Source organism: Propithecus coquereli, unplaced genomic scaffold (assembly GCF_000956105.1).
Source record: "Propithecus coquereli isolate 6110/MARCELLA unplaced genomic scaffold, Pcoq_1.0 Scaffold443, whole genome shotgun sequence".
In the NCBI taxonomy this organism is placed as follows: Eukaryota; Metazoa; Chordata; class Mammalia; order Primates; family Indriidae; genus Propithecus; species Propithecus coquereli.
Window position 1 is genome coordinate 693,829 of NW_012150208.1, and position 15,160 is coordinate 708,988.

At 45.9% G+C, this 15,160-nt stretch overlaps 1 protein-coding gene across 1 annotated transcript; it reads right to left on the reverse strand.

Annotated features, from left to right (window-relative positions):
* Nucleotides 1-13,208: 13,208 nt before the first annotated feature.
* On the reverse strand, nucleotides 13,209-14,132 carry LOC105818582 (olfactory receptor 1361-like). The gene has a single exon (XM_012654649.1). The coding sequence runs from the start codon at nucleotides 14,130-14,132 to the stop codon at nucleotides 13,209-13,211; it is 924 nt and encodes a 307-aa protein (XP_012510103.1).
* Nucleotides 14,133-15,160: the final 1,028 nt, after the last annotated feature.

The following is a 15,160-nucleotide window of genomic DNA, read 5'->3' on the forward strand; positions in this document are numbered from 1 at the left end:
CAGCTCAGGGCACAGGCTCCCCAAGAGACTGAGACCTACTGTGGGACCAAACAATTACCTCCCCTCCCCCAACACTGTAAGGTAGCACCACTAAAGACCCATTTACTGGAGTCCGTTTACCCAGGACATCATGTCTGGGTTTCGACAAAAGTTATAAGGCATACTAAAAGGCAAAAGTAAAATAAAATCAAATCAGTTTCAAAAGAGATCAAGTATCAGATCCAGATTCAGAAACGACAGGAATGTTGGAATTATCAGACTGGAAATTTAAAGCTACTAGGATAGATATGCTAAGGGGTCTAATGAAAAAGCCAACAGCATGCAGGAACAGATGTGTAACATAAGAAACATGGAACTTCTCAGAAAGAACGAGAAAAAAATGCTTGAGATCAGAAACAGAGTAACAGAAATGAAGGATGCCTTTGACGGGCTCATTCCTAGACTGGACACAGATGAGGAAGAATCTCTGGGCTTGAGGATTCGCCAGCAGAAACTTCCAAACCTGAGAAGGAAGAAGAAGGACTGAAAAAAATAGAGCAGAATATCCAAGAACTGTGGGTCATCTATGAAAAGTGTAACATACATATAATGGGAATACGAGAAAGAGAAGAAGGAAAGAACGGAACAGAAGAAATGCTGGAAGCAGTAATGACTGAGAATTTCCAAAATGAATGTCAGACACCAGACCAGAGATCCAGGAAGCTCAGAGAACACCAAGCCATAAAAATGTAAAAAAACATACACAAAAAAACAAAAACAAAAACCCCATACACATACATACCCCCCAGGCATATCATATTCAAAATGCAGAAAATCAAAGATAAAGCAAAAAATCTTGCAGGGAGCCAGGTGGTGGGATATGGGGGATCCCTTATCTGTAGGCTGAGAAGGATAAACATCATGTCACGTTTTCCTCAGAAACCACGCAAGGAAGAAGAGGGTGGAGTGAAATATCGGATGTGTTGAGAGAAAATAACCACCCATCTAGAACTCTATTCTCTGCAAATTATTCCTAAAAAGTGATAAAGAAATAAAGACTTTCTCAAACAAACAAAACTCAAGGGAATTCGTTTCCAGTAGACCTGCCTAGCAAGAAATGTTAACAGAAATTCCTCAAAGAGAAGGAACATTACGTAGGGCAGAAACTGGGATCTATATAAAGAAAAGCAGAGCATTGGGGAAGGAATAAGTAAAGGAAAAATAAAAACTTATTTTTTTATTCTTAAATAAATTGGTCTGACGGGTAAGTTTCTTCAAGATAAGAGTAGCAACGTGCATTCAATGTAAGTAGATACGTGTGTGTGTGTGTGTGTGTGTGTGTGTGTATGCTTATGTGTATGTGAAATAAATGACAGCAATGATACAGGGGACAGGAAGAAAGAAATAGGAATTTTTTTTTATTATAGGGTACTTGTACCACCCACGAAGGAGTACAGTGTTATTTGAAAGTTGACTCAAATTAGTTGCAAACTCTAGAGCCACCACTAAAAATGTTTAAAAAAGAAGTATCTTAAGAAAGGAAAATGATTTGAAGATACCTCAAAGAGCTAAAAATAGAAATACCATTTGATCAAGCAATCCCATTACTGGGCATCTACCCAAAGGAAAAAAAAAGACATTCTATAATAAAGACATCTGCACTCTAATGTTTATGGTAGCACAATTCACAATTGCAAAGATGTGGAAACAAACCAAGTGCCCGTCAATAAATCAGTGGATTAATAAAACGTGGTATATGTATACTATGGAGTACTACTCAGCAACAAAAAACAATGGTGATCTAGCACCTCTTATGATATCCTGGATACAGCTTGAGCCCATCCTACTAAGTGAGGTATCACAAGAATGGAAAAACAAGCACCACAAGTACTTGCATCAAATTGGTACTAACTGATCAACACTAAGGTGCTCACATGGTAGTAACATTCATTGGGTGCCGGTCAGGTGGTGCGGTGGGGGTGGGTAAACTCACAACTAATGATGATGGAGTTCACTGCGTGGGGGAAGGGCATGCCTCTAGCCCATGCCTGGGAAGCAAAGGCATTACTTGTAACCAAAACGTTTATACCCCCATAATATTCTGAAATAAAAAAACAAAACAAACAAAATCAAAATACCACATGTGTTTAATATAAACAATTTGATGAGTTTGGATATATACATACACCCTTGATACTATCACCATAATAAAGCTATTTAATAATAAATATATCTCTCACCTCCAAAAAAAGAAAGGAGAAAAATGATGGAATCATATGAAATGATTAATTAAAACTTAGAAAGGCAAAAAACGAAGAGAATTCAGAAATAGGAACAAAGAACCAGGGCAAGGAATAGAATACAGTAACAAATGTAGCAGATATTAATCCAACTCTATCAACGGTTACTTTAAATGTCAATAGTTAAAATATAGGACGAAGATGCCAGCGCGCTGCAGATTCTAGATGCTTGGCTTCCTAAGCGCAGGCAGCACAATCACCTGGGCATGCAAGAGACTTGTACTTATTGTGGACACAGTTGGGGAGCTGTGAACGTGGACAGGGACTGCAGGAGCCTATCCTAGGCGCCATGACTCCTTCCGCCAGATGCAGCCCTGCCTGCAAAACCAGTGCTCTTCCAGAAAGGCTATTAGCACTGTGCTAAGCGTACTTGGCACGAAGGGCCGTTTGAGGCAACGACACTAGCCCCATGTACCAATGGGCAGGCTGAGGCCCAGATGCTCCAGCAGCATCCAGCAAACAAGGGGAAGAAGCCCACGTCCCTCCTCTGAGAAGGGTCTGGGGGCTGCTGTCAGCCCAGAGGGTCCTGAGCCTGCACACGCTCGGCACCCTGGGCTCTGAGTGTCCTCAGGACTGGGGACTGCATTGGTTCCAAGGGGACCAGATCTGAGGTCTCCCCTCACATCCCTGCTGTTAGACCGACCCCCAAGGGACTTTCTTCCCCTCCCAACACTCACTTCTAAAACAGCTGCAGGTCCCCCACACCCCTGGGGATACTGCAGCTGGTCACTCTCCTCCGCAGCCCCTATCCCCACTCTGTCCCTAGAGAAGGAGCCCCACCTTCACATGCCAGAGGCACAAAAGACAGAGATGAGATTTTTAGAAACCACCAAGTGCCAAGCAGAGAGAGGCAGTGTGCCTGGAATGGAAGAGGACTCTGTCCTCATCTGGCACTGCCACTAGTACATGCGGCTTTGGTAAGTCCCCTCATCTCTCCAAGTCATGGTCCCCTGGTGTGTAAAGCTCCAATGAAAGCACCCCCCTTTCAGGGCTGGCGGTTGAGATAAAGGCAGTGGGGTGCAGAGCTCCAGCCCCTGCAACCAGCCCATTTGTCGAGCTCCACAGCTAATGGCGACTGCCCTCAGCCTCCTCCAGTGACACCCACGTTCTGGAGCAGCGGCGGTCTGTCCCAGAGCCCTCGCCCACCGACCGCGAGGCAGCACCGAGGGCAGTTTCCCCCGGCTCCTGCAGGCTTCCTGTCTGCACTCCTTGGGCACCCACCTGAGGGGACCACAGAGCACTGGCTGGGGAGGGCCCTCAAGGTCACCCCACTTGGGGGCCAAACTCCTACAGCCCAGGGCAGGGACAGGGATGACAGGGTCAAGCCAGGGATGAGAAACTTTTCCAACTTAATTCATGAGTGATTTTATTCTTGCTGTTGTATTATTATTATGTAGCCATTGTACTCATTATTCTATTGTTTGTTCACAAACGAAACCCGTGGGGGGTGTGGCCTTAACCCATATCTTTTCTGACAGTACCAACGTTGTCATGGCGTGGCTGGTGCCACAAGGGCACATGGGAGGTGTGCACATTTGTGTTTTCACATCAGTTAATATTCTTGGCACTATTAGACATGCAGGAATATTCTTCACTTCCCCAAAGACACAGGCTCTATGCTGCATCTGCCTTGATTTACACTGTGCTGCCACCTTGCTTCTGGTCCCCCGCTGGGGAGCCCTGGGCGCGGGGCAGTAGATGCTGGCTCCAAGCCCCACGAGCTCCTGGCCCCCGCCCTCGGCCCGGCTACAGGAATGGGAGTGCTGGCACTAGGGGACCTCAACAGCAAGACACCACTCCCAGCCAGCCATTCCAGCCACGTGGGGACTCAGGTCACAGATGTGCTTTGTTTGGTTCCCTCAGTCTTCCAATGTTTTGATTTTCAGCAAAGTGGCTGATATCTTAAAAATCAAACATTGCATGTAAAATCTGAATTTATGACTCTTTTAAAAAAAATCAGCAGACCTAGTGACATTGGACTCCTGTTCTCACAGAGCCGCAATTGCTGGGAAAGGGCAATAAGCCGGAACATCCACTGAGCTCTTACGACGCATAAAGCCAGCCCTGGCTTAGCTTGCACGGGGACACACAGACTCCCCGCCGGGTCCCTCGAGCCTTCGTCTGCAGCAGGTTTATCAATGTCCCCATTTTGTGCCAGGCGGGAGAGGCATAGTGACTGCCCCAGAGTAGCAGAGCAGTGATGGTCCTTCTCCGCAGGCTGCCCCATGTCAGCAGACTTTTGTCACCGTGTTCTGGCCCCTGAAATCACTCTTAGAAAAGTCTACTCACTTTCCATACGTCCTTCTTTCTAGGATCTGCTGGAAGCTATTGTGAGTCCATGAAATTTCCTTATCCCCAGGCAACCCAAACTCTGAAGGATTTTTGAAAACTGGGATGAAGAATTTGGAAAGTCTAGTAGGTTATAGAAAGCTTATTTTGACTTTAAATGTAGAATTATTCATTTCTACAATTTTAAACAGAAAACCAAATGAAATATTCACTCGGAACCTTAACCTAAGGCTGTCAGCATCCTGCCCTGCCCCTCCCTTCCTCCTGCTCCCCCGCTGAAAGGGGCAGTTCTTCAGGTGTTGGATAAGTCAGAGCAGTTTATTGAGTTTTTTTGCTTTGAACGATTTTTTTTAAACCAAATCTTATATTAGATGTGATTTCTCAAGACAAGTTTTTGTCTCATTGTGACAAATGTTAAGGACATAGCTGAAGGTTTATAATAGAAATTGCTCCGAATAGTTGGATCAGGAGGCAGTTCTTTGGTATCATCATGTTCTACAGAGATTTGTGTTGTAGTTATGCTTTTGCGGTGCGGGATTTGATCTGCACCATAGGAGTCAGCAGAACTGAGACGTGCTGGGAATTCGTGAAGAGTTGTCACGGCGCCTGGCTCGTGAGGGAAAACAGCGTGGGGAATGTGAAACGATACAGTGTGCTTTCGAGTATTTTCATTTAAAAATCCATGTTGCCTAGTACGTTGTTTAATAGCCTTAAATGAAAAGACCAAATTCCCTTTCAGGGTGTGCGGGACTTTGTACCCTGCAGGGCCCTCTCCTCTGTCCCCATCCCATCCTTGGTACTCCCTGCCACACCCGGGGAGCTGAGGCAGAGAAGGCAGGCGACCCTGCCGCTCCTAACCCCGCCCTGGCTCACCATTAGTCTAGAATGGATTTGATTCCTGAGCAAATGGTTCTTCTCAGTTTCCTACTCCACCCTGTCGGGTGCTAAGATGAGGAGCAGGGAGAGGTGTACTTAGAGTGCCTGATGCGGGCTGCTGAAAGAGAAGTCAGAGGGCTGCAGCTGCAGGGCTCTGCACCCTTTATTGGGGATCCCACCAGCAGTCATGCCAGAGAGGATGCCAGACGCTGCTCACGCTGGGAAGAGTCATGAGGCAGAAGGTGTGTGTTGTGACAGGTGTGAATCTGCTACACCCGCATCCAGGTGGTGTCTGTGTCTGAGCAACTCTCCATTCCGGCTGCCCCTGGGCTGATGCAGCTGCCTGTGCTGATCTTAATTCCTTTCCCCAGATTCCCGCACTTGCACCTTCGTTCGCCTCCAGGAGCTGACTGGAGATTCTGTGGTTGCCCCCCCCGGAGGGCATGCGGCAGGTACACCGCGATGCCTCATTCTGCCTCCTGCTCACGAGAGAAGCTTCGCTGGACCATCTCTGCAAGTGTCGCCGCCCTGCTGCACGGTCACCGTCAGCGATGGGCACCCACTCCTTCCCAAAGCAGCTTGCTCCGTTTTGAATTCCTGTGTCCAAAAGTTTCTATGAATTGGTGCCTTAAGGTGATCCTGAGGTCTTATTTATTGGGGTTGTTGTTTGAAGCAAATTTGATCAAGTCATTGTGTGGAAGATGAGGCCCTGCTTTGGGGATGAGGGATCTGCAGTTACCTGAGCAAGGCTGGACATACAGGGCCACTGTACTAGGTAATGAATTTTGTGCTTTGTGTTCCTTATGGTGTTAATTCATGAAATGTAGCACTCTCAGGCCATGACTGAATAATATCTAAAAGTGTCTACTTGAAGCAAGTGTATAAAGATTTTCCCCGTGCATTACCTGACTTACCTTTCTGCAGCCTTGTAAGGTAGGTGGGTAGGACCCTAAATGTCATCACCCCCTAGATAATTAGAGCCAAAACTCAGCAAATTTGAGAGGAGATCTTTTGCTTATAATCTTGTGGGTAGCAGCCTTCTCTCTCTCATTGCTCTGGGGTGAGGGGGCAATACCTGGGGTCCTGGGCAGCTCAGTCTGTCTTCTTATCCTCTGGGCTGGAACACAGTCCCTTTCTGTGGGTGCAGAGGGGTTTTATGGCCCCCAGCCCAAGGCCCCTTATTACAGGCAATCCACAAGGGAATGTGTGTGTGGTCTGCAGATCACAAATGAACCAGCTTCCCCAGGGCTGAAGAGGAAAGAAGATTAGTATTCCTATTGTGGGTCAGAGATAGAGGAGTTTTCCTTGTTGCAAAGTTTCAAGTAGTTCAAGCCCCAGTTGGGGTGTGAGCTTCTATCAGTCCCACACTGAAGAGGGCTGGCCATGTCCTGTCCAAATATTCTTCATCCCATTTTGCCCTCATCAAAAGATTGGGAATAGAGGCAAAGAATCCAGGTCCTAATTTGAAGCAGACCCACCTTATCTTCTGATTGTTCAGAATATATATTTTTGGGGGGTTGGGAAGAACGGTGGAAGGTGTTGGGAACCACCTGTGCCATGATGGGTGGAGAGTGCCGGGAATTGCACAGGGTTCGTGGTCAGTGGCCTACGTTAGGCCGGATCTGAGTGATGGGGATCAGGATCCCCTAACCCCTTGTTATTCACTGGGGCCAGAAGATTCCTTTCTGGTCTCCATGAGATTGTTTGGTACTGTATGCAATTTTGACAGCCATTATGATTAATTAATTCTGTGACTATATGTAGGGAGATAACAGAGTCTCTATTGACCAGATCCTGGAAATCCTGTGATAAAAATCTCTCGTACTGTTCTGCTCAGAGAATTAGGAAGCCACACGCATGAGATTTATTCTGGTTCTGATATTGGCTGAGATCTACCCACTTACGAAATAAAAGATGCCGAGGATGTCATGACGGCCTTCCTGTCTGGGTAGCATGAAGCGTGTTGCTCAGAAATGAATTGGAGATACATCCAGCCCTGGTCTCTGGCATAGGTCTAGGGCACATGACCCAGAGCAGTCCACCTCTCCTTCCCCTGGCCTGTGGTGACAAAGGTTCCTGGCCACGGTGTGCAAGTCAGCCCCCTCCAACCAACTTAGTGGGTTAGGAAGGCAGTGGGGAGAACTGAGCAGAAACTTCTGTATTCCTCCATTTTTTGTCTCTTTTTAGCCCATAGGACTTAATGGTTAAGCCCAAGATCCATTAAGAGGTTATCCCAAGGGCTCCCACCAACATCTGCCACATCCTCTTTGTTTTCTGGGGCCCCATCTGTTGAGTGGTTCAGCTCTTGCTTCCAGAAGGGTCAGAAGGTGACTCTTTCAGTTAACTCAGTGGCCATGGTACATCCTTGAAAGATTTTCCTTTCTCCTGTTAACTTCATGTCCTAGTTCATTCAAGCCTTGGCCAGTGAGTGCTGCGTATCATCCCATCCGAAACCGTTATGATGTCAGCAGTATTTAAATGTCCAGCATTTTAACTTCTCCCATATATTCGCACAGATAAAACCAAGTCTCCTGAGTTTGCTTCTATCTGTGACAGTTTCTCAAGTCCTGGCCAGGCATTTTGTACAATGTCTTTCTATCTGGGATTTTCTAACTTTTCTCATGATTAGACTGTGGACAGGAAAGAGATCACCTCCAGCCCCCACTTACCTCTTAGTGGGCTCCTTGACTAGATCTGGGAACCAAATTGACACCAGATAGATGAACAAGAGAAAAGCACACACATTTTGTTAGTTTTACATGTCCATGGGGATCTTTACAAGAGAGTGAAGTTTGAAGAAGTGGCCAAAGCAAGATGCTTTTATACTTTTCAGACAAAGAATGATAAATTTGTGAAGGAACGGCAAGGGATCTGGCTAGGGCCATAAATTCTAGGGAGTCACTAGGAGGTGTATGGGGGTGGGGTATAGCTGGTGGAAGGTAAGATTTACTTCGGGAAGTTTATTTATTCAGGTCCATTGCAACCCACCTCCCAGTCTCTGGTGACAAGGCTGTCTCCTTCCCTGGCATGGGGAGCCACCCTCCCAGAGGAATCTTTATGGCTCACTGCGTGCAGGAAGAGACAGGTCAGCTTGCCCTCACTGAGACAATTCTCCAGTTTCTCCAATGTTTTTAATTAAAAATAACCAGTGTACCAATTTGGCGTATTTTGGGACGGCACATCTTTCACTCCTTCAGCCGTCATCATGGTTTCAGGGAAGAATCCCACAGAGGTGAGGCGTCCTCATCACGTCATGTCAGGGATATGTGATGTCAACACGACATGTCACTGGTCATGTTAACCTTCATCACTTGTTTAGCGTGATGCTCACCAGGTTTCTCCACTCTAAGGATTATTTTCCCCTTTCTGTGTTCTTTGGAAGCAAGTCGCTAAGTCTAGCCCACCCCCAAAGCGGGGAGGATTGAACCACACCTTCCGGTGTGCAGGGCTGGGGCTGGGAAAGTGCATATATCATTTCTAACTCGTCTGTAGGGAAAATTTGCTCCTTCCCCCCATGTATTTGTTTATTCAATCACTCGCTCTATTTGTTGCTTGAATTGTTCTAGCTTTGGCCTTGGGAGCTCTTTCACATTGGCTGCTGTGCTCTTTTCTTTTTGTTTTTTGTTTTTTTTTTTTTTAGCACGCCCTTACTTTCTCGCACTACAAGATGCTCCAGGCTCATCTTCTGTTTTCCCTACGCCAGGCCTGGAATCAGCCTCATCTTCAAGTAGTTACAGCCAGCATGAAATTCAGAGCAAATAAAAGACAGTCCTTTTGAAAATATGCTCAGTGAGGCCCTGAGGCTCATGCAGGAAGAGTGTAGACAGCCAGATACAATAGGAATCAGAGTTCACCAGTTAGACAAAACCAGTTTTCAGTATTTATGTGGCAGAAGGTTAATTACCAGAACAAAGTCATCTGCTGAAGACTGCATAGACATTGTTAGAGACAAAGTACTGGAAAGCTTAGCTTCCTCCCTGATACACAAAGAAACAAAATAATACAGGCAGGACAACAACAATTTCTAGAAGTTTGCAATAACCAGACAATGGCAGGAAGGGCTTCTTCAGCTCATCAGAGACATTACCAGGCTCTCCTGGAAAACTCCCTGGTAGGCCTAGCCTTGGAGTAGATGCTTGAAGGACAAGTTGAAGGGAGGTGGTTCTATGACACTTGAAAATACCTTCAATGCTATGAACCTCTCCGGGGAGAGCAGCATCTGGGGAACTGTGCTGGGAAGAGGCATGAGCCTCTATTTCAACATTCACGGAGCTGAAGTCTAACTTTTCTCCTCAAATTGTTTTAATTGGCTTACAAAGAGCTGGTCTCTGATGGTTAATTAGCACAAGATGGAAACTGCCTACAGGAAAGAGGGAGTGGTGCCTCCAGGAGTCCTCCCTGGAGGAGATTAGGCTCTTGGCACAGGCCTGCTGTCTGCTAACTCAGACCCTGGACAGTAAATCACCAGACACAATCCTGATGTCCCAGCTGCCCCCGAGAGGACTCTGCCAGCCTGGCACTGTGTCTGCTTCTCGGGGAAGAGGATGCCAGAGGCCCTGCATGAGACCGAGCTCCAACTGTGAACAGTTCGTGTCCTGTGAGTGCCTCACATTGCCTGTGAACCACACCAGGGATGAGGCTACCTGAGCCCTTGGAGTGCTCTCCTTTCTTTATCCCCTCTGTAGTTGACCACGAGAAGTGATGCAGGCAGCCAGTGAAGATGCAGTAGAAGGTGGTCCCCAGCAGCAGGAGGTTTAAAGACCGTGAAAAACAGGAATTGACAGTAGGAGAATATACTTTGCTTTGTGTGAGACAAATTGTTTAAGATTAGAGATTAGAGAAAAATGTGCTCTCTCTGATTCTGATGCTATTTGCTTCTGTGACCGTGCTTGCTTTTAGCTGTTTGTTAAATGTAGTTAATCAGAAACAGGGGTAAGAGCAGGAGTGACTCCATGACAGGCTGAACTTCCTGGAGTAGGCCTAAATTTCGGTTTTCCCGAAACGACGCCGCCCTTTCCCCAAAATGACGCTGACCACAATTGGCGCCAGCGCAAAAATCCCGAGGCTTGGAGCCACTTTTAAAGGAACCAATCAGGAGCCAACACGATCGGCCACTTTTAAAGGAACCAATGAACTAAGGAGGGGAGGGGGGAGGGGGTGCCCAGCGTGTCGTGTGAAACCTGTGTGTCGTGTGTAAAACAAAAAAAGGTATAAAAGCTTAACCTCTACCCCAAGGCGGGGTCCCAGCCCTTAGAAGAGGCCACTGTGTTGGTGCTCTGGGACTTGGACCCTAGCTCAAGCTAGCCAATAAACTCCTTTGCCATTTGCAGCCTTGGTGACTCCGCCTCTCTGTTCCTGGGGCCGAGAGGAACCGGCTCTAACAACCGGAGGCTCGTGTGGAATTAACCAGTGAATAACCTCTCACACCACGGCCAGACCAACAAAGACAGACGCCTTTCCTCTTTCTGTACACACCATGCTGCTGAACTTTTAGGGGTTCCTTTTCCCCTTTCAGGCAGGCTTTTCTGTGTGGCACATGATGACTCCTTCCTGAGGTGAACTGGGTTGGAGGACTGCATGGGTGGAGGGTGAGTTTGCCTTTGATCCTGCACCTGCAGTCAGTTCATGGACTTCCTTCTAGCCCCACTGTCCTCCCCACACCCACCTTTTGAGTGAGAGCAGAGGGAGAGAGAGACTGGGCAATAAAACCTGGGCTCCAAGCCATGCCTGAGCCCTGCAGCCTCTGTGGGTCCTAGAACTCGGTGAAATCTTTCCACTACTCCAGTTCCTTTGATTTTAAATTTTACTGCCCTGACTTTTGCTGTCTAGGAATGCTCACTTCCCAACTTCCCCTTAGACTTTGCTGCCATGTCATCAGTGCTTTTCCAATACATGATTATTTAGGAGGACAAAAACTCTGCGGAGCATTAGAGAAGATACATCCAACGTACGCTGTAGTATTTTCTCAGAACGAGTATGTGATGTAATAACGGGATGAGATACATATGCAGATATGGGTCATACAAGGGGGAATATGCCGAGACCAAAATGAGTCATACAACTTCAAACGCCAACTTTTAGTCCATGTTATTACATCTCAAACCTTTGTACTGAACCACCTCTAAAATAAAACTGGCAGTTCGGAAGGGTACACCAAGTTTATCACGTGTAGTCAGGTTGCCATGGCACCCGGATACACTGTCCTGGGAGTTCACACACTCCAGTCTGAGAAGCCCTGTGCTGTGTGCTCAGTGCGTGTCTGTGGGATGTGACTGGTAAAAGAGTTAAGGGAAATGGACAATTATTAGGGTTTCAAAAAATCAGGGGAGTCTTTCAACAGAGAGTGACGAAGGAAGGAGGAAGAGAATCAGGAGAGACAAGGCATGAAAGATATAAATAAGTGAGTTGATAAGAAATAAAGCCGTAAATACAGCTTGAGGCCAAATCATGTCAGGCATTGTATTTGAAAGGAAGAATGTTTGGACTTATCTTGATGTCTTCAATATTCTCTCTACGGATGGGCTGACAGGTTATAATCAGTGTTTCAGGAGGATGAAACTGACCCTGTGTGCAGGATGGAGATGTGCAGGGAGCGGCAGGAGGAAGTGAGGTTCACCAGGAGCCTTTTGCGGGTTGAAGGTCAGTGTCAGCGGTCAGTGTTAGGACCAGTCAGGAAGGGCCAGCAGTGAGGACAATGAGTACTGATTAGCCCCGAGAGCAGAGGAAATTGAGAAAGGAGAGGAGGAGAGGGAAGAGGGCCAGCTAGGGGAGGGCTATTGGAGACTGATCCCTGGAGACTTAGGTGAGGACTCTCTGGATGTCAGGAAAGAGAAGGTGGGAACTGGCCAGGTGGGCTTTTAGTGCCCAGGTATAGAATAGGAGAAGCTTGGACTACTGGACACTTGGCCCTGTAGAGTGCAGCAAACTCTAGACTTGGAATCAGAAGTCCTGGGTTCAATCAAGTCCTATAATTAGTTCATGTTCCTGTGTCCCTAAGGTGCTATAGTAAGTCTAGACACTTCAGCTCTGAGGGAATCTCTGCTTCCTGGAGCCCACTCAAACTTGAAGGATACCCCAGGGTTCCTTGAGAAAGTATAGCTGCTATCTGAAGCCTCCTCACACCTGTCCCTGATTGATAACTGTGCTGAGTAACAAAACACCAAAAAGTTAGATTGGGGTATGGGGTGGGGCAGCCTAAGGGTAGGGTTTTGATTGTGAGAAGTTGGGGAGGGAACCAAGCCTAAGACACAGGAAGAAATACCTGACTCAGCAATGATCAAAGATCGTAATAGTAGGCGGGACCAGTCAGTAATCAACAGTTACTAGTACAGCTCTGGGCAAGGTAGCCTTTCTGTGAGTCTGGAAATGGGATAATTGTAGCATCTCCTGTGTGAGGCTATAGAGAGCAATTGACTCTGAGAGTCTGCTCTGAAGTCCTTTGAAATTCCTAGATCATTGTGGTGGCCACTGTCTTAGAGGGTTGCTGGACCCATCTGAAACAATAGATTCAAATGTGTCTGACCCTCAGTTTTTCTTGTCTGTAAAATGAATGTCTTAGAACCAGGCCTATTTATAAATAACAAATTAATAGTTTTATAACTTATGTACAGCCTCATATTTAAAATCATAATCATGATCATGTGTCATTAATTAGAGGAATAGTCATGGGTGAGTTTTGCACCTATTGCTGCCCCCCTTCTCTGTTTGTAAAATGAACAAATATATGATTTCCAAGAGTCTTCTCAGCTCTAAAATTTTTAAATTCTAGAATCTGAGAATTACCTTCCTTATGGCTCCCTTCATGTCATGATTCCGGAGGCTGTAGATGAAGGGATTGACCAGCGGTGTCAACACTGTCAAGACGACAGTGGCCACTGTGTCCTGAACTGAGTAGGAGGATGAGGGGCGCATATAGACCCCCAGCACTGCCCCATAGAAGAGGGAGACCACAGTGAGGTGGGATCCACATGTGGACAGGGCTTTCCTTATCCCACGGACAGATGGCAACTTCAGTACAGTGGAGAAGATGTAAGCATATGAAACAATGATACATGTAAATGGTGTCAGAAATATCAGTCCACTCACAGTGAAGATCATCAGATCATTGATAAAGGTATCAGAACAAGACAGCTTTAGAATAGCCCCAGGGTCACAGAAGAAGTGGTGCACAGCATTGTTGGAACAAAATGAGAGATGGACCATGAGAATAGTGTGCAGAAGAGCATGCAGGTGTGTCATGATCCATGGAATGGCCACCAGAAGAACACAGAGCTTGGGCCTCATGCTCATGGTGTAGTGGAGTGGGCAACAGATGGCTACGTAGCGGTCATAGGCCATGACACTCAGGAGGAAGCCATCCATGTTGCCGAAAGCGATGAAGAAGTAGATCTGGGTCATACATCCCACGTAAGAGATAGACTTGCTTCCCAACATGTGATTCAGCAGCATCTTGGGGATGGTGACTGATGAAAAGCAGATGTCAACACAGGAGAGGTTGGCCAAGAAGAAGTACATGGGTGTATGGAGATGACTGTCATAGCTGATGGCCAATATAATGAGAATGTTCCCAGTAATGAGGACCAGATACATCCACAAGAACAAACCAAAGAGAACCTCTTCCTTCTCTGGCTGTCCAGAGAGTCCCAGGAGAAGGAATTCTGTGGTTCTAGTCTGGTTCTTTCTGTCCATGTCTGTGGGGGAGAAAAATGTGCTTAAAAGAAAGATTTAATTTATTGGGCTCCATCTATTGTTTAGAGATTGCAATTTTTAATGACACCAGATCCAAGGTTTATTAATATCACTTCAAATATAAAATTACATGAGACTGGTGATAATATGCCATCATTTGAGCAAAATTTTATGGTACAGTTTTTGTCTTGTTTGAGAATTAACTCACATTAGATAATTCTATGGAGTTAGTTTTACTGACATCAACAGCTGATTAATTTTCATGTTTAATTATGTTTGATTACACACAGATTAATTTATACTTCGCTAACATTTACTAAACAGCTAGTATGTACAAAGTACTTTTACATGCATTCTTTCTTTTGACCCTATGAATGATGAATAAGAATCAGAGATTCAGAGAGATTAGGTGACGTTCCCCAACTGACATGATCCATAACATTCAGCAGTCCTAAAAGAGAAAAAAACCCTTTCTTTAAATTCCTCCCTGGTTTCGCCTCCAGATTTTGATTACCTACCATTTGTTGCTTGACCTAGGCCAGGCACTGTGCTCTTGCTTGATGTGCATTTTCTCATTTTATCCATATTAAAATCTGCCAGGTAGATATAACTAGCTTCATTTAGCAGAAGGAAAAAGTGAAAGTGAAGACATTTAGAAATTTGTTCAAGGTCATATTCTTTAACTTCAATGAAGTGCTATTTTATACAACTCCCTCAAATTCATTCTGGGTCTCTTACATTTTCCCAGGACTTTACTGCTCGTAGGCTTTGAAGGATCTCCCTGATGGTTCATCCTCAACCTAGGAACTGCACAGCATCAAAATGTCCTCATTGGCTTGGTTGAGCCAAGCTTGCTGGTGAGGTTTCTATGTGCGAGAATCTGCTAAGAGACTTCTTTTCCCCCTTATGCTAGCCAAAATAAGAAATCAGTTAGGTTTTGGACTCAGTATTATTTTTACAAGGGAAAGAAGAGATTTATAGAGAGCAAAATCATGGGATATAGCTAAACGATAATGCCGGCATTTAGA